At 39.8% G+C, this 20871-nt stretch overlaps 1 protein-coding gene across 10 annotated transcripts in view; it reads right to left on the bottom strand.

Moving 5' to 3' along the window:
• Positions 1-20871, bottom strand: part of col13a1 (collagen, type XIII, alpha 1) — a 196860-nt gene that overhangs the window by 85795 nt on the left and 90194 nt on the right. For 6 of the 10 annotated variants that reach the window (XM_041789686.1, XM_041789694.1, XM_041789688.1 and 3 more), the window contains exons 4-6: positions 15815-15841; positions 8668-8703; positions 4814-4840 (exon numbers count right to left, since the gene is read on the bottom strand). The exons of 2 other annotated variants lie outside the window; for them this stretch is intronic. In XM_041789686.1, the coding sequence (XP_041645620.1) occupies positions 4814-4840; positions 8668-8703; positions 15815-15841 (90 nt within the window). The remainder of the gene's footprint in view (positions 1-4813; positions 4841-8667; positions 8704-15814; positions 15842-20871) is intronic. 2 more of the 10 variants (XM_041789692.1, XM_041789693.1) reach the window with 2 other exon arrangements.

Here is a 20871-nt window from a genome sequence, read left to right as displayed (position 1 = left end):
ACGTCGCCATATATCAGCTGAGTCAGAGCCAGAGACGGACGATTTACAGCTTTGTTTTCATCAAATAGAGCTGATTTATCCCGTCTAGGATAGAAATCATGACATTCAGCTTTGTTTGTCAGCCAGCTCTCTTTATGAAGCTCATTTAGGACAAACGTTGGTATAACCTCGTCCTGACATGTAAGGGAGCAGAAATAGAAACCTGACCACCTAGACGGTAAGCAGAGAAGCAGAAAAGTTAGCAGTGGATATCTGGACCGCTCTTCCTGCATGTATCCAAAGTAATCTACAGACTTCCGCTTTATTTCGAGGCAGGGAACATATTGTAATAGAGTGATTGGGATTTGGCCTGTAGTCTCTTACAATAGCTGCCAGGACAGAGAGGATGAAGAAATCCAGGATTTACACGCAGGAGACTTGGCTGAGGATCGCCATTCAAAGGAAGTGTCTTCTTCAGACAGGGAAGAGCGAGGCAGACTCTTGATAAGTTCACTGAGGTGGAGGATAGTGGAACTGGTAGCCACCTTTTCCCGGACAGGGCTGTGTTTGAACAAAGGGCTTTTGTGGGTTTGACTGGCAGCGCTCAGAGGAAAAACGGTCAGTGTATGTAACAGCCAACAGATCTGTCAGCTGAAACCAGAAACAGCAGGTCACAAAAAAGAATGTTACAGCTCGCCTTTGCTGTTTCTTTTAGTGAGAACACAAGAAAATAATTTGGAGAAAATGAACCATTTGTTTATTTATTTCATTTTTTGAAAAAGTGAAAAATGGCAGACAAAAAACTGTTGGAATTTTGTTTTTTGGACTTCTACAAACTGCCTGAAAGGGCCAAAGGTGATTTTCCTAATGTTTTGTTTTCCCTTTTTTCAAACATTAATTGAGAAAAAGCTTGTTTTTGTTTTTTGATTTCTTATTTCAAATTTTAAAAATTGTAAAATACATTGACCAATAGTAATCATGATTAGATTTTTCAGAAAATCATTCTGCCCTGGTTTAATCTAAGATTGTGTTGGTAATAATTGAGATGATTTATTGTTTATATTCATTGAAAATACACAAGATGAGCAACTTTTAAAAACGTTGAATATTAAATTGTAATCAAAATATTGGGTGAAAAAATCCCTAGTCTCTCACAGATGGCACTTTTTAGCTTGACGAACATAAAAAGAAACGTGCTGATAAAAACATGAGCACACAGAGCTTCACGACGACCTCGGCAGTAAACGGTTAAATCCGACCAATCAGCAGCTGCTTATTTAACTGGATGTAACGTCTGCCTTTATTTTCATTGATGAACTTAGACTCAACTTGGAGTCACGCTCTGCAGACATCACTTCCTCTCTGTGGGTAGAATCCACCTCTGTGATGTGAATAAAACTGATTTTAGTGATTTATACGACCCTGCACTGCTGACATTGGCAGATTAACTGAATGATTACCGTCTCTGTTGACACACTTTTGAAATTCATGAAGCCGAGTGGGAAAATTCAGAGCCTCCAGTAAAATTTGTCTAACATGTAATTTCCACCTCGAGGCCAGTATCAATCATCGGCGTCCCGGCTGACAGCTCGTATTTATGCTAACTTCAACATGACAGAGAGCTAGGATTTAACGGTTACACAACACACTAGGAACAATATTTATTCCTCTGGATGGAGGACTACGTCCTTTCAGAGCTCTGTTTGAGAATCTCCTCATGTCCTCCGCTGCGGCTGCTATAAATGTCGCTCCACTTTCTTCAGGGAGTCTTAAATTAGAACTTTCAGACATTTAAATGACAAATTGTTACGATTGTGTTTCATGGTGTAAAAGTTCAGGTAATCCAACCAGGGTGGGAAACCATTTACAGAATGTGACCCTCATACTTTTTGGAAATACAGACGCGAGTCGCTGGAATAAATCACATGCTACCTGTGCACACAGTTCACTGCACAGCAGGAGCTAACAACCAGCAGCACCACCCACAACGCTACGGTCTAACAAAGACGCTATAGAGACAGACAGTTTACACTGCACACATTATTTACTACTGATCCTACTGAAGAAGACCAGAGCATGGATACTAGCCTCAAACACCTGACCATGGGTTACAGACGGTTTGTACTGCACACTTTATTTACTACTGATCCTACTGAGGAAGACCAGAGCATGGATACTAGCCTCAGACACCTGACCATGGGTTATAAACGGTTTATACTGCACACTTTATTTACTACTGATCCTACTGAGGATGACCAGAGCATGGATACTAGCCTCAGACACCTGACCATGGGTTATAAACGGTTTATACTGCACACTTTATTTACTACTGATCCTACTGAGGAAGACCAGAGCATGGATACTAGCCTCAGACACCTGACCATGGGTTACAGACGGTTTGTACTGCACACTTTATTTACTACTGATCCTACTGAGGAAGACCAGAGCATGGATACTAGCCTCAGACACCTGACCATGGGTTATAAACGGTTTATACTGCACACTTTATTTACTACTGATCCTACTGAGGAAGACCAGAGCATGGACACTAGCCTCAGACAGCTGACCATGGGTTACAGACGGTTTATACTGCACACTTTATTTACTACTGATCCTACTGAGGAAGACCAGAGCATGGATACTAGCCTCAAACACCTGACCATGGGTTACAGACGGTTTGTACTGCACACTTTATTTACTACTGATCCTACTGAGGAAGACCAGAGCATGGATACTAGTCTCAGACAGCTGACCATGGGTTACAGATGGTTAATACTGCACACTTTATTTACTACTGATCCTACTGAGGAAGACCAGAGCATGAATACTAGTCTCAGACCTGACCATGGGTTACAGATGGTTTATACTGTGCACTTTATTTACTACTGATCCTACTGAGGAAGACCAGAGCATGGATACTAGCCTCAAACACCTGACCATAGGTTATAAACGGTTTATACTGCACACTTTATTTACTACTGATCCTACTGAGGAAGACCAGAGCATGGATACTAGTCTCAGACCTGACCATGGGTAACAGATTGTTTATACTGCACGGTTTCTCTACTACTGACACCTACAGGTGGAAGTAGCTGTGGATTACAGAGAGCACCAAACCTGGGTTCTAGTCTCAGAGCTGGTCATGAGCATCAGTCACTTCAAAAGTGTGTGGGACAATTTAAAGTGGGGTCAAGGAGTCCTTTCTTAGAAAATGTTTAACAGAGTACATGATATTTCCTACATTCTGCTGCAGTGTACCCAGTGTTTATCTCTGGAGACCAGAGCTTCAGTTTGGAATGCATTTAAAAAAAATCCTAAACAACATTTTAAGTATTGTATAAGAAGAACCCACAAATTTCTCCAAATATTTCACAAAATTTTCAGTGTAACTTCATCAAAAAGCCTTAAAAAATTCCAATAAAGATTTCCCAAAAAAATTCCATTAAAAATTCAAAGCAAATTCTCCCTGAAATTTCACATCAAACTCCCAAAAAAGTGAACTCTTTCCCCAAATTTAACAAAAATTAGGAAAATTCCCTCAAACAATGCCTGATATTTCCATGAGAATTTTAAAAATCAAATTCCCAAAATTTTGCAAATACATTTCTTAAAAATTCATTAAAGTTCCTAGAAGTGTCAATAATAAAATAAAATAAATTAAAATTCCCACTAATCTCCCACAGAAACTCTGTGGACTATACAAACATATCTCTGAAATTTCTGTGAAAATACTTGAAAATTTCCAAGCAAATTCCCCAAAATGTGGAAAAGAAATTCCTGAAATTTTCACCCCCCAAAAATCCCCAAAATATACAAGATATTTACCAAATATCTATGAAAAGTTTTCAAAAGTTTTAAACACATTTCCCACATTCCCATGCAAATTTCTAAAACTTTAAATCAAATTTCCCAAAAAACTTCCATTGGAGCTTCCCAAAAGTAAACAAATCTTCAATATTTCCTTGACTATACCTGAAAAATTCTGAGCAAAACCCCCAAAATGTCCAAACAGATTCCATAGAATTTCCTGAAATTTTCTTAAAAATGATCTCAACATTTCAAGCAAATTAATGAAACTTCAACAGACATGCTGCACAGTTATAATTCTGGATAATTGAAGTCAGAATTCCTAAAGAAAAAAAAAAAGAAAAAAAAAGAAAAAAAAAAGAAACAGATCTTATCCTCTCCTGTAAACATCTCAACTAAAATCAAGCAAATTCCAATGAAAATTCCTGAAATTTCTCATGTCATATCAACAATTCAGGTATGATGTAATTATGATCATCTGAAGCTTTTAACCTTGAAAGAGTCCCAGTGTCCTCATGCAAGTATATCGAATGCTGATAAGTATATTTGCTTGCATGACCACAAGATAATACAAATGACTGAGGCCAACACTTGAAGTTTATCAGAAATAATTAAATAATCACTAGAACTACTAGAATGTACTTAGCCAAATGGTAATGTGTCCATGAATGCATGAAGGGTCTCCTGAAGTTAAATGCAAAACTGAAGTCTTATCAAACAACGGTTCATCCCAAATATGAGGCAGATGGTCAGATTTTCTTAGTCTTTTCTTGAAATAGCTATCAGACATTTAGACGTACGTACACAATGTCAGGTATGTAAAGTATAAATAAATATGAGATGGCCAGATCGAGATTTCTCTCTCAGCAGCTGTCTGATGTTTGAATCCAACTATCCACACTGCTGTCACAGTCAGCAGGCAGCAGCACTAACAAAGGCTTCATCTTTAGTTCATTCTGCATTTCTTCTGTTACTTCTTTTGTTTTTAACATAAAGGTCGTCGTTCTGCACATGCTCCTAAACTTACCTTCTCCCCAGCTCGTCCTTTTAAGCCCTGGGATCAGTCACAGCAGACACAGTCGCATGCAAAAAGGGTGTGAAGAGGAGAGAGACACAAGAGAGAGAGGAACCAGTGTTAGAGACATGGAGAGGGATCGGGTCATGCAGCATCCTCAGGACTATGATAGGGAGGGGGGTGACAGAGCTGAGGGGAGTTATGCTAATGTAAGTCAGGGCCTGTGTCCATAGATGGTGTTTTTTTTTTAGATTTTATAATAAATAAAGAAAATATTAACCCTCTGGAATCATTGAAATTTTGTAACCTGATAAATCATTTAGGACCAAAAAAATATACTATAAAAAAGATTCATTTGAAATTGTATAACAATATCATTTTGGTTTCAAATAAAAGCACATCATATTCTTTTGTCACATATTCTTCTTCGGAAACACATCCATGACCCACTGAAACTGGATTCCTGTCCCACCAGTTGAGAACCAAGGATCCATGGGAAATGAGATATATCCTATAGATAGTAAAACTATTTATGTGAAACAGTCTATCTGGTGTGTCGGTTAGTGGCCAGCACAAAAAGCACCATCTAAGGACACAGGCCTTTAAGTGAAATAAAGTGGAATCCTAAAGCTGATTTGGAAATATGAAGAACAAAAGAAATGGTTAAAATACCAATGACCCTGTATACTCAAGGCTCTTATAACTACAGTAACACCAAAGTCAAACAGATTGAGTAAAACAGATGGTTACAGCTTATTGACTGGGTGGTCTGAAACAGAAATATAAGACAAGCTGTCTGAAATAACACAGCAGAAAAATACATCAATGACAGCTGTATGGCAGCAACAGAGAAATTCATATTTCTATATGCTGTTTAATGTTCCAAGCCTTGAAACAGGCTGATATTTATAGTCTTCCTTATCTTAGACACCTCATGCTTTCAGTTTGTTGTACACTTGCTGTTCTGTTAAAGAAGACTGTCTTAAAAAGAAGACAATGTTAGAATAAGCCCCCTTTTTTCCATGTTTGTAAGTCATTAAAGCTGATGTGAAAACAATAAAACAGAATAAGGCTTGGTCCATATGTAGACAGGTATTTTTGAAAATGCAGGTTAGTCTGTGCATTTTGAACTTTCATAACCCAAACAGTGTTTTGGGTTACTGAAAATGTCATTGTTTAACTTCTCCCAGGGGGGAAGATTTCTAGAAAGTCAGTTTACAGCATGTACATGTAGACAGGAAAAACATTTTGGACTTGTGACATCATGCTGTGCGCCAGCTTCTTCTCTGTTGGACCACTGTCATTTGTTGGCAACTGGTGAGCTCGCTCCACTTCCCCAAAAAATGCCACCTAAGGGTCTATGTAGCTAAACTGGAGAGAAAAAGCCCCCAACATCCCTGGCTTTATAAAAATTCCATCCTATACCTGTGTTGATGATGTCATCCTTTGTAGTTTAAAAAGCATTTTGCCCTCTGCCTTTGATGATGTCATCCTTAATAATTTGTTAAACATTTCATCCTCTGACTTTGAAAATGTCATCTATTAAAGTTTGTAAAAATATTCTATCCTCTGCTTTGATGAGGTCATCCTTAAAAGTTTTAAAAACCATTCCATCTTCTGCCTTCGATGATGTCATCCTTTAAAGCTTTTTAAAAACATCCTGTCCTCTGCTTTTAAAGATGCCATACTCTAAAATGTATAAAACATTCCTTCCTCTGAATTTGAAGATTTAATCCTTTCTAAAACATTCCATCCTTGGCCTTTGATGATCTCATCCTTCCAAGTTTTTAAAAACTTTTAATACCCCGCCTTTGATGATGTCATCCTTTACAGTTTGAAAAGCATTTTGCCCTCTGCCTTTGATGATGTCATCCTTAATAATTTTTAGAACATTTTGTCGTCTGCCTTTGACAATAACATCTATTAAAGTTTGTAAAAATATTCTGACCTCTGCTTTGATGAGGTCATCCTCAAAATTTGAAAAACCATTCCATCCTCTTCCTTTGATGATGTCATCCTTTAAAGTTTATAAAACATCCCGTCCTCTGCCTTCGATGATGTCATCCTTTAAATGTATAAAACATTCCGTCCTCTGAATTCGATGTTATCCTTTAAAGTTTTTAAAACATTCCATCTTCGGCCTTTGATGATATCATCCTTCTAAGTTGTTAAAAACTTTTAATACCCTGCCTTTGATGATGTTATCCTTTGAATTTTATAAAAAATTCCTTCACCTGCCTTCAGTGATCTCATTGTTTAAAATTTATAGAGCATGCAATTAACTGCTTTTGATGATGTCATCCTTTAAATTTTGTAAAAATATTTCGTCCTCTGCCTTTGATGAGGTCATACTTTAAAGACAAAAAACTTCCATCCTCTGCCTTTGAGTATGATGTCATGAGAGCATATAAAACATTCCATCCTTCTCATGGAAACAATGATGTTGTAGGTCACTGTCCTTTCAACTCTCCAAAGACACAAACCACGATGGCAGCATTGGCGGTTTTGGTTGAGCCCCGGGGTTGGTGGGACAAATGTAATGGTCCTTACAGAGGAATGGTGGGGGTTTGTTGAAGGACATCGTTGGTGTCTGTTGGTGTGAGCTTTTTCACCTCCCCAGTAAAGAACAGACTACTGACATGACATGCCGTATACAGCACCTATCAGTGTATTTTGTGTTTACAAGGATGAAAATGGTTTTGAGAATGCGTCATTTGTGGATGAATTTGCTTTTGAAAACAGAGAGAAAAGTAAGCATGCAAAAATACCCGTCTGCATTTGCACCAGATCTTTGAAATTATATCACAAATTTTATCTTCTCTACCTTCATTTCTGCATTCATATTGAGCTAAGTGCTTTTTTTTTTGCTATAAATTAATATGAAAATGCCCTGTTAATAGAAAATAAAGCCCACAGATGGATCTAAAGAAAATCAAGGATGGGTATTTAATCTGGCTTTTGAAGCATGAAGGGGGAATGTAGGTTAAAACAAGATAACAGTATCAGGTTAAATGATAGAAGTATTAATTATTAGATTAATAACACTGAGTAATAAGGATATCACTATTTGGTTTGTAATGTAAAAATAACAAACCACTTTGTTAACTTTTGTTTAGATGAAAGTTAAGATGGTTAGTTGAAAAGGTAGGATAATTAAATTCCACTATATGTAATACAACACAGAGTACGAAATCCTGTAGTAGAGGTAATTTTGTTTCCTAATATGCCGACGCCCCACTAACATAACTGAAATATGTATTTATCATAAGGGTCAACATCAGCAATAGACCATATTCAGACTGTGGCCTTGTTCTTGTGATGCCATACTACAAGTCATTCCCATATATTTTTATGATGTCTTTCTGTTACAGCCAAGGTAATCATTCAAATAAGCATCAGGATTTTACAACTGCCTTTATGTGATTGTTTGTCTTTGAGGGTGGTCTCTCATTGGACAAGATGGGACAAAATGTGATAAATTGCCCATTAGGGTGACCTCTTAGTGGATGAAACCTGATGAAGTGCCCCCTAAGGGGCCCATGTTGAATCGGGCAGATAATCAATGAGGTGCCATAATCTTCTGGTGTTTGAACTTCCAACCTTGAGTGTGACATCACAGGAACATGGCCGCCATGGGAACACGATCTGCTCCTTGGCACTGAATAAAATCTTAACCTAAAAAAATTCTTGGCCCTTAAATTCCTCGTCCCTGTTTATGATGGGAATGTCTCCGTTCCTTAAGAATAAATCGATAGAATAATGATATCCCATGAAACACTTTGACCTGCTCTAACCTCTGACCATGTCATCATAGCTGTAGATACTTTCAACTAGAGAGCAGGATGCAGAGACCCTGAATCACTCACCATTCTCCCAGGAATTCCCATACTGCCTTTGTCCCCCTATTGACCAATGCAGATTCAGAAGGAACAAGGGTCAATGAGATGATAAGACTGAAATGAACTCTTACGGGGAAACCTTGACACACAGACGTACATACAGGATATTGATGTTTTCAAATTAAATCTGATTTATGCAGATTTCAATTTCACAGTTACACTGAGATTTCTACATAAACACTGATATTAATTTAAGACATCATATTAGAACAATAACTGCTAATATTACTGAGAAAATTTTTTTTACACTAATCCTAAAGCATGTAAGAGGTCTGAGAGTCATGGTATCCCATTAAGAAGAATGTCGGTGTTGGAATAAGTCAGTTAACCATGCAAGGCCAAAGGATGAGACAAAAGACGAGCAATCTACAGCACTATGAAAACACAGCATGCAGCAATGGCCAACCCAACACTCCTGCTGAACATGAGATGTTTGAAATAAAGCAGCAAAAGACAAATCAATTAATACCTCATTTCATCCTTAAGACTGTCATGATAAAACCTTAAAGCACAATTTAATCACAAGTAGCTCAAAGCAGCAGATGGAGGGTTTGGAGACCCATCAGCCCCAAATGAACCATAGTGAAAGACAATCAAGGTCATATCTGGGATGTCATTGATGGACTTGAGTGCCCATTTTTCCTGACAGTTGTTGGTCTGATTAATATGCCTGTATCACAAAAAATATGCATTAAAATTGTAAGAATAAAGTTAAAAATCTAAAGTTAAAGTCAGATTACTAAGTTCAAGTGAAAATTTTAATATCTAAATCATAATTCGGAGAATAAATTCAGAATTCTAAAATCCAAGTCTTTTATCTGAGAACAAAGACAGAATTTTAAGATGAGAAACAGAATTCTCAAGTCAGAATTCTGACATCAAAGTCATTATTCTGAGATCAAAGCCAAACTCCTGAGATTAAAGTCAGAATTCTCACATCAAAGTATTTTTTGAGATCAAAGTCAAAATTCTAAGATCAAAGTCAGAAGTTCAATTCAATTTTAATTTTTGGATAAAAGTCAAAATGTTACATTCCAAAACAGAATTCCAAGATCAAAGACAAAATTCTGAGATTAAAGTCACAATTCTGTGATTAAAGTCAGAATTTTGAGATGAAAGTTTTGATACTGAGATTAGTGCCAGAATTCTGAGCGCTAAGTCTGAATTCTGAGATTAAAGTAAAAATTCTGAGAAAAAAGTCAGAATACAAAGCTCAGAGTCAGAATTCTGAGATCAGAGTAAGAATTCTAACATCAAAGTAAAAATTCTGACATCAAAGAAAGAATTCTGTGATGAAAGTCTGATTTCTGATACCTAAAAAAGAATTATGACTTTGAACTCAGAATTCTGAGAACAAAGTCAGGATTCTGTAACCTGACACGCCAGATGAATGCGTTTGACACATCTGGGAGAGCTTCAGTAGAAAACATTTGAGAAGAGGCAGAGGCTTTGAAAAAAACTTGGAGCGTGATTGGATGAACGTTCTGTCTGGGGGGGGGGGGGGGGGGGGTCGTCAACCAGGGTGACCTTGGTTGAACTAAAGCTTTTCGATCAATTAATCGACCAATCAAATTGAAGCTGTCAGCCCTAGAAATGTCGTCAAGTTCTGATTAAACTGATGCTTTAACAGCATCCACGCTAAGCTCTTCAGCCATGATTGCACCGGCCTCTTGCTGCTGCTTGCTTATGTCGCCCCTCGTCGCTGATTGGTCCTGTCACTTTCTAACTGGGCCTAAACAGTTCAGATGGAAGCTTAACAAGATGGATTTGCCAGTGAGAAACAAGGAAATAGGCGTATCCATCTGCTTTGCAAGGTTAAGGATTCTGTCACAGTCATAATTTCAAGATCAGAGGAAAATAACCATCAGTGCTGTCATTATCAGATTATCTCTGTTTATGTGTTTGACCCAGTCCCTGCTTATATTTACCTTTCTTCAGTCTTGGTGCTGATCTGATGTTGTATCTTATTAATAGGAGGTGTATCTCTTGAAACCTTTCATGCTCTTTTTTAGTGCAATTGTTAACAACGTGCAAGGCATCGAGAGGTGGTTGCCATATGCCTTCTAACAAAAATGTTTAATTATTTGAAATTGTATATTTTACCCATTATTGATAAAACAAATGCATGAAATTAGTTAAATGTAATATAAAACATGGTAGTTTGGTGAGATGTATGCTGAAATCAAAGTACTGTTAAAAACTGTTCTTCACTATGCATTGCTGTGTTCAACAATGCCTCGACCACCTTCAGGTAGAGTGGGGGTCCCAGGTCTTTTGCACCTTTATTTTGGGGGTCCCAGGTGAAAAAGGTTGAGAATCCCTGATCTAGAGCTGGCCTCTTGAAGCCCTGTCCAAGGTCCTGATTTAGACCTGGGCCTTTGGAGAGACTGGCACCAACAAACATGGTTTAATCCAGATCTGGGGGCTTAAAACCCTCCTAACAGGATTATTTGATGTAACTATAGAATAAAACCTTCACTTAAAGTGTTTTTTAGCTGTGATATCAAAACAGTCTCTCATAAACCTCATTCAGGTCATGAGTTCATCAGGTCATTAATGTAACCTGATCGCTGCGGTACCACTCCTGCTGCTGTTTGCCCACAAAAAGGTGTCCAGTCATTCTTTGAAAATATGAGATTCAGATCAAATGAACTGCACGTACATTCTCCACAGTAAGCACACAACTCATGAAATACTGTTCATCTTCCAACCTGTCGCTCTGTCTTGTGGTTTCCAGATTTATGAGGGCCCTGGTAGTGTGTTTCTAAAGGATTTATGCTGTTCCTTAGTGGTGCAGGTTTGAGGTGTCTGAGGCATATTTACAGCCGGAATGAGCCTGGGCTCCACCATCGATCTGGCTCAAACACTCACACAGACGACCACATCCACACCGGTCTGGACTCACAAACAGTTCTGGTATGTGATATGAAACATGAGACCAACTTTTAGCTCATTTAGATTTGCAGTGGAGCAGAGAGAGGCAGATATTTGATATTAGGTTTGATTAATCAGGAGTAAATTATTCATTCTCTAAAAGCACGTCAGCAGCCAAGAAGTTAACAGGAGTTACAAAGAAATCTGAACGCTGTTAGCATGGCCTACCTGCATGCGCCAGAATGAGAGGTGAAATGGGGGGGCAAAGACCCTGATGATGTACTACACCCCCCTTTATGACTGGAAATAAATGCCTGACTGTGATTGGATGGAACCAGATACAGCCTGACCACTTGTGTTGAAAACTATGTGTCTTCAGTGTTGTTGAGACTCTTTATTGTCCACTACTTCTTCTTCTTCTTCTTCTGTGCCTCCAATATGTTCATAACTAATACAATCCAAGTTCCAAAAAAGCTGGGTCAGTGATTGTCAAATCTCATAAAACCATACTTTATTCACAATAAAACATAAACAACATATCAGATGTTAAAACCGAGACTTTTTACCATTTTGTGAAAAGCATTTGCTCATTTTGAATTTGATGTCAGCAACACATCTCAAACTAGAAAAGCACTCAGAGAGCACAGACCGCCATTAGCCCTATATCCCAATAGTGAAGAATCCTTTAAAATATTCCTGGATCCGTCCCCATGTGCCCCCCACCACGGCATTCGCCGATTACTCCCTACCCGGTGGGGTGGGAACATGGTGAGGCAAAGCATTGGCTTTGCTACGGGTGGACTGTCATGGTGGAAGCATCGTCTGTCGGTACCATCAGATGCACTGACAGTCTAACCGATGGTCTCACCGGACGTCCTGAACTGACCTGCCTGCAGTCCAGATCTTTCACCAATTGAAAACATTTGGAGCATCAGAAAAGGAGGAATCCAGCAAAGAAGACCCAGGACTGTTGATCAGATAGAATACTTGGCAGACAAGAATGGGACAACATTTTTCTCACAAAACTCCATCTTCTGGTCCCTTCACCTCCCAGATGTCTACAGACTGTTGTTTAAAAAAGAGGGGATGATACACAATGGTAAATATCCTCCAGTCCCAACTTTTTTGAGATGCCATCAAATTTACATGAGGTAAAATGTCTCCCTTTAAACATCTGATCTGTTGTTTCTGTTCTATTGTGAAGAAAATATGGCTTTATGAGTGACCCAACTTTTTTGGGAGAAGGTGTTGTACAAAGCAGCATTCAGAAAGCAGGATTCTAGTATCCATCATTTATACAGGGATATGAATGCCTGGTTCCTCTGTGCTGCGTGCAGTGAGGGGGGAACAGTAGGTCTATGATCCATCCATCATATCACCGTAGCCCCCCTCCTCGCTAACACAGACCTACCATGCCACATTCCTCCATAACCACACTCTATGGAAACCACGACTCCCTCATTTTGAATTCTTACAGGTCCTCTCTCTAAAAACCACAGCCTTCCGCTCTCATTCAGTCACAGAGAGCTCCTGCTTCAATTTCCCGCTGCGTGACAGCTGTAATCAATCACAAACTCTGGAGGCAACACCATCCTCGCTTTGACACAAATGTCAGCGGCGGAATAAAACACGGGGCCGCTCTCTGCTTCAGACGGAGCAGGTTCACCAGTGAGCTGGCCGGAACCAAACTGGGAGTTACTGGTCTAAAGAGTGAACCGGGATGGGGGTCAGGTAGTGGAGGGCCACCTGCTGTGCTGATAGGAACCATGTGGGTTTGACATGTTGAGCTGCTTCAGCAGAAAGAGGAGGAGAGGGTTAGAGACAGGAGGAGATGATGAAACCCAGCAGAAAGGTCCTGAAGGATTATAAAGCATTAAAACAGCAGGTAGCAGAATAAACAGAGGGTTTAACTTAAACAACATGGAGGCCATGACACCAAACTGACAGGTTAAAACGAAATAAAATGTTAAAGTCATAAACACAAGGGCCCACCGCTGTACTGACCTCTCTCCACATCATCAGCTGAGACGTACACAAATAAATCTATAAACGTTTCTACAAAATCTAACTGGTATCATGGTTTGTTACCTTTTTGTTACCAAAGCTGTGTATTTGTTCTACCTAACCACTACCACCTTCTTTTTACCTACTCACCTACCTTCCTTACTCCCAGCCTTGCTACAGACCTATCTACCCACTTACCTACCTTCCAAACTTCCTACCTAATGACCTTCTCATCCACCTTCCTTCCTACCCACCTAATTTCCTTTCTACCTACCTCCTGCCATCCCTGTCTTACTTTTTTCTTCCTACCTGCCAAACTACACCTAACTTTCTCTCTACCTACCTCAATCCCTACCTATCTACATTCCTACATTACTTTGTTACATCCTTACTACCTAAAATACTTAACCAACTTACTTTCTGCCTACCTGCCTCTGTCACTTCCAACCTATGTACCTCCCTACCTTTCTATCTACCTTTTTTCCTACATCCATCCCTACCTACAACCTTCATACTTATCTACTTACCCTCCTAACAAGCAAAATTCCTTTCTACTGATCTACCGTCTTTCCTTTCTCCCTCACTCCCTCCCCAGACACCTACCTGCCTACCTCCCTACCTACCCACCTACATAGCTCCATACTTACCTGCTTACCAACCCAGCACCTTACTACCTAACTAGCTATCTACCTACCTAACAACCTAACTTCCTTTCTATCGACCCACCTTCTTCCCTATCTACCAACATCTTTCCCTCCCAACCTACCTACCTACCTACCTACCTACCTACCTACCTGACAATCTAACTTCCTTTCTTCTGATGTACCTTCTTTTCCTATCTCCCTCCCTTACTCACTAACTCCCTACCCACTTACCTAAGTCCCTCCATACCTACCTAACTACATACTACCTACCTGCTTACCTCCTTACCTTCATTCCTTCCTCCCTCCCTGTCTCCCTCCCTTATACCTATCTACCTGACTTCCCCCCTCCCTCCCTTCCCTACTGAAGCACCTAAAAATCTAACTTCCTTTCTATTGATGTTCCTTCATTCCTATCTACCAACATCCTTCCCTCCCTCCAAACCTACCTACCTACCTTCCAACCAACCTACCCTCTCCAGACCTACCTACCTATCTAACAATCTAACTTCCTTTCTTATGACATACATTCTGTCTATAACCCTATCTCCCTCACTCAGTCACTCCCTACCCACTTACCTAAGGACCTCCATACCTACCTATCTATCTACCTGGCCACCTAGCTACCTAACTTCCTAATATCCTACTACTCCCTACCTCCCTACCTACAAAATTCAAATTCAAAATTCCTATCAACCAACCTACTTTCTTTCTTCCATCCCTCCCTCCCTACATACTGAAGCTCCCAACATTATAACTTCCTTTCGATCGACCTGACTACTTTCCTTTCTACCAACATCCCTCCCTCCATACTTACCTACCTACTGAAGCTCCTTACAATCTAACTTCCATTCTACTGGCCTCACTTCTTTCCTCTCTACCAACATCCCTCCCTTCCTCCCTCCATACTTTCATTCCTTCCTCCCACCCTTCCTCCCTACCTTTTATCCTACCTACCTTCCTTCCTATCTACCAACCTCCAGCCTTGCCTTTCAACCTTCATTCTTACCTCACTACCTTTCTTGGTTCCTACCTACTATGTGCCTACTTACCCATATCTATCCACACACCAATCTACCTGAGTCCTTTCTACCAACCTCCATCTCTACCTTCATTACTTCCTTCCTCTCCAGCTGCCCTCCTTCCTTTCTGCCCACCAAACTTCCTTTTAACCAACTTCATCTGTCCATATCAACCTATCTACCTTCCCACATGTCTTCATTTTTTCCTTTCTACCTTTCATATGTGTAACTTATACTTTCTCGTCACATATGCATGTATGTTAAAATATGATGACACATGCACAACACCTGCACCATCTTTGCATCTCTGCAGCCCTGCAGGCAAGTAAGCACTGGAGCCGCTCCCCAGAAGAGCAGCAATGTGCTAAAATCCTGCTGGTCGATGAGAAGCACCAGCCTCAGTGTGAGTCAGAAGTCTGAGCTAGAGCTCTGCAGCTTTTAAGTCAGGGAAAGTCAATCCAAAAATCCAGACAAAGAACATCTCAGTGGAGAGCAGGCAGAGAGATCAATACTTCAGAGGCCAATCTTTAAACATGCAGAGACACACAAAGACAAAGTTTTCAAGGAAGTTACCGGAAAGCCTGCTCGTCCAGGAGGACCCTGAAAAAGGGGTGAGAGAGAATTGGTGTGAAAGGAAAATTTACACATAATGAAAGCTAACTGAACAAGGCAGAAATCAAACAAACTAAAGAGACATTCAGAGAGTACTGATTTTTTAAACATGGCCTCACTGACAGCACATAAGACGAACGCTGCTGTCCAAGGAGCATGCCTCTTATAATACATCTCACAGGCATTCAGGGAAGGAAACATTCACACAATCAATACATTTACATGGAGTTAGACAAAGTTGTGTTAGTTTGACTAAAACTGGGCTCAACTATGGGTGTAAAAATACTGAGTTTTTGCTGAAAATACAGAACAGTTTCTACAGTTCACTGCAGAGACTCATGCAAAAGTTCATTCTAGGAGGAAACATGCTGGAAGTTTCTTTAAACTGCAAACAGACCCCCTTCACCACTCCTAACCTTGAATACTGTACTAATGCGGATATGACAACAACATCAGGATGTCGACCTCCTTCACACAATCAGGAGGACTCAGAGCTCAAGGGCTTTAGGTAGCAACCATGAAGAAGTATACTGTCAAAGTCAAGAGCGTTTTGTTTTCGCTTGAATACAGCAAAGAGGCTCTTAGGGAAAGGATGGAGCGCTAATTAGCAGGAAGTCAAAACAGGAACTCTTGACATTTGACAAAAAACTACTGAGGCATTGACGCTCTGCAGAGAAGAATGATAACTGCCGGCTCTTGAATGCTGGCGTGTCATCAATATCCCGCCATGAGGAGTCCGGCGAGAGCGCTCCACCTCCCAGTGTGTGTTCGAGTGTGTGTGTTAATGTGCGTGCGTGGGTGACTGCTGGCTGAGAGCGGGACAGGGGAAGTCATTCCTCTCACATCCGTAATCCTGGATGGAAGAAATGTCAGACATTTATCCCAGCTCTTCTCATTGGCTCTAACTGACACTGAATCTAAGTGTCTAATAAAAGCTGCTCTGTTATTATTAATAATCTCTTATTATGAACAATTCACGCTGGCTGGCTGCTGATTATTTCCTGACATTCACAATCCCTGCAACCTGTCAACAAGAACAAATGTTATTCTAAACTCCAAGGACCTCTATGCGTGAGAAAATCAAAGTTTTAGAGGCAGGAATGTGTTTTTACATAGGGCATGTCCATTTCTACCCCGTCATTTGACTTTTTATCTCATAATCAAGATATTCTATTTTGTATTGTTGGTGTTTTATCTAAAAATTATGTATTGAGACTTACTAATTTTCAATGCCTAGCACTGACTTTTTAAACGGTGGTGAAAGGCTTCCATACCACTGACATCAAGCTTTTGTGTATGGAGTCATTATTGCGACAAAACTCAAGAGTGCATTTGAACGTTTTGAGAGCATGACATTGATTTTGTGCTGAGATTTGTCTTAAGAATTTCCATCAAAACCTGCTTTTGTGATCTAACCTGCCTCCTTGTGCTTAATGTTCCAACATTCTATCACATACACACACATCATCTCAGTCCTATAAAGCCCTATAACTTCCTACAGAACCAACCAATAGGAAACAGGTACAGGATGGACCAATCATGTAAGCTCTGCCCCTTGTTGCTGTGCTTTTCTCTGGGAGTCATTTGCTTTGATCTCACTGAGAGAGTCACAACATTCTATCATATACACACACTGTAAATGTCTGAGAGCCAAAAATCATCAGAAAACATTAACAGTAATAATAAAAAGTCTATAAAAGACAGCAAAAGAAAGACAGCAAAAGAGTGAATCCAGCATAAACAGCAGAGTGGTTTTTCTACTTTTATTGCTTTGATCTCACTGAGAGAGTTACAACATTCTGTTACATACACACATTGTAAAAGTCTGAGAGCCAAAAATCAGAAAACGTTAACTAAAAAGTGAATCCAGCATAAGCAGCTAAATAATTTATCAACTTTTTGCTTTGATCTCATTAAGAGAGTCACAACATTCTGTTACATACACACATAAATCATCTCAGTCAACTTCAAAGCCCTATGATTTCACCTCAGTTCTTCCAGACTTACAGACTTCATTTTGGCTTTTGGCTGTTTTCCGTTAATGTCTTTTTTTCCAAAACAAAATGAAAAAATAATAAAAGTGGCCATCTCAGCAATTCTAGGTTTGGATCAAAAAAGGAGCTCAAAGATAGGAAAACTGGTGATATAACCTTTAAAAAAAACAAAAAACAAACAAACAAACAAAAAAGAAAACATGCAAGAGGTCACACATAAAATGAAATAAAGAATGTTACATCACCAGGGTTACATCTTTTGTTCTCCCTTTTTTGATGTGAATGCAAAAGTAAAAAGATTAAAGTTCAACCAGTTATTTTGATTCTTCTTGGAAAACAAAAAAGAGAAAAATATAAACAAATAAAACAAAAAGCATAAATGAATGTTCTGTTTGACTCTGCAGTTCTAGATTCTTAAAATGTGTGTGTATGGGATAGAAAATTGTTCTCCAGGAGACTTTGATCTCACTAAGAGAGTCACAACATTCCATCACATACACACCTATTGTAAAAATTTGAGAGCCAAAATCATCAGAAAACTTGAACAGTAATTCTAAAAATCTGTTAAAAAATAAAGTAAATCAGTCATTTAAAAAAAAAAAATCACATACTTTTTAAGTAAAAAATGAGGTCTGTAGGAGGAACTGAGGTAATGGGCTCATCTGAGATGATGTGTGTGTATGTGATAGAATGTTGGGACTCTCTTAGAGAGATCAAAGCAAATGTCTCCTGGAGAACAGCTTAGCAACAACTGGCAGAGCTAACGTGATTGGTCCATCCTCATCCTATATGTTATACAGGAAACAGAAACAGTCTAGCATGAGCCCAGAAATCAAAAGTCATGCTCTCTTAATGCATTCTTGATTCTAGCAACAATAATGGCTCTATATTAGTTTAACACTTCACACTGGATGATGAACATTTCTTTCCAGCCTCCTGCTTGTGAAATGTCACAACCCATGCCAGCAACTAAACTCATTCTGTTGTCAGCTGTTTATTCAGTCAAATCCTGATAATCCCTGAAGTACTTCCTGCCAGCAGTGACCTCTTTCAGCCCCTTCCAACACCGTTTCTGCTGACAGACTCACCTGCCTCCAGTTTTAAACAAAGCAGTACTTTGATCAAACAACTCCACACTTCTATCAAACAAAGTAGTAACGCTATGGCCTGTTTCCCAGTTTTCCCTGGCACACTGACTCGTTCAGGTCCAGCAGAGCATTTTATTGGTTGACACCATTGAGGTATTAAAAACAAGGCTGGGCTCCTTATACTTTTGTTGATGTACTATTGAAATGACTGATCTGTGTTTACTACAATGATATCAAAGTTTAAGATTCTGGTATCCAAGCAACAATACTGTGCGTTACTATAACGATAAGAGTTGTTACAAACCTCCATCACTGAAGTGTTGGGACTGTTTGGGACTTTGTTATGCTACTAGTATAGTGTCCAAAGTTTTAGGGCTGACTGCCAGTCCACTAGCAACCACTGGGAACCAGCACAGTACAGAACCAGACCACAGTTTCTGCCTTGACTCTTAATTTGACACACTGTGCTGATCCACATGCCAAACATTTCCTTACACTACATTTTGAAGGATTCTGGGTCACCGTGGCGTCACTCGTCTGACATGGTTCCACTAAATAGAGCACTGGCAGAGCTTGAAGGTGCACAGCCAGGTGCTGAGTGTGAACATGCTGCATGTAGGTGCCTGCCAGTCAGCGACTGGGTCTTCAGGGGCCGTCTGAAGGGCCAGGGGTCACCCACTGCCGGAAGGAACCCTTCACTTGAATTACACAGTGAGCCTCCAACATGTGGCTCCCATTTGGTGAAGTGCAGCTGAATGAATGGGGGGGGGGGGGTGTCGGGAGAAAAGGGGGGTATCTGGCCATTGTACGTGGGATGGATGCCCCCATGGGTGCTGGAGCTCAATAAGAAGTGGGAGAGGTTTGATTTACTCTGTATTTATGGGTGTTATTTTACCCGTGCCCTGCCTGGCTCTGCTGTTACCCCCTTATTATCGACATTTATAAAGAACCATTAGCATCATCAGGTTACCTTGGTTAAATATTTGTCCTTATCAGATGCTGGAAATCGTTCTTTGTTTTGAGAGGTTTCCCCCTGCTATTATCCTGTTCTGCCTCATTGTCTCTGAATATTTGAAGGTATGTTACAAACATGAAACCCATTTAGAGGTCAACAGGGCTGGGTGACTGGGATTTCTCATGTAGATAGCCTAGATCTTTCACCATTTCAGTAACGCTCGAGTGTCCACGGATAATCAGGTAATCAGAATCCAGGACCAAATAAACACTAGTAATGCACATGTATTAATAACACCTCATGCATGACTTTATACGGTATCTTTAATTTACAATTTAAACTGTCTTTGGTTGAAAAATGACCAATAAATTAACTTCTCACAGCTATGCCACATTAAGTGAAAAAGTTTTGAGTGTAAATGTGAGATCAGCCAATCAGAGACATTGCTGTGGCACACTAGGATTGTGGGTAATGTAGTGCTGTTGACCGTGATCATGAAAAAGCATATTTCTTCTGTGAATAAACATATAAAGTCAAAACTTATGTCATCTACATCATTGGTTCTCAACCTGGGGTCCAGGACCCCCTGGGGTGAGGCAAAGATCTTAGAGGGGGGCTTGAGGCTTTGTCTGCTGTGAGGCTGCCAAAATTAGATTTGCAAATATCGACTAAAACCATGATAAAGCAGTTGTTAAATAATTTATACAAAGGTTTTTTGATAAGAAAGCTTGCATAAGACTTTTTCTAGGGTTTTATCACAGAAACGATTAAAATCTATGGTGATTTTGGGCGGCAGTGTGTCACTTTTTCTTCTCTCTTGGGTCCTGGGGGCTCTGCTTTTCTTAGGTACATGGGGGGGGGGGCTCCAAGGAAAACACTGATCTACGTGGTCATTTATCTTTGGCATATCTTCACAACCAAAAACAGTCTTTAGTAGGAAAAACAACCACTACATTAACTTCTTGCAGTACTGGATTCAAC

The sequence above is a fragment of the Cheilinus undulatus genome, linkage group 6, assembly GCF_018320785.1.
Source record: "Cheilinus undulatus linkage group 6, ASM1832078v1, whole genome shotgun sequence".
In the NCBI taxonomy this organism is placed as follows: Eukaryota; Metazoa; Chordata; class Actinopteri; order Labriformes; family Labridae; genus Cheilinus; species Cheilinus undulatus.
Note: the sequence above shows the minus strand (reverse complement) of the source record. Positions and strands in the feature narration are given on the sequence as shown.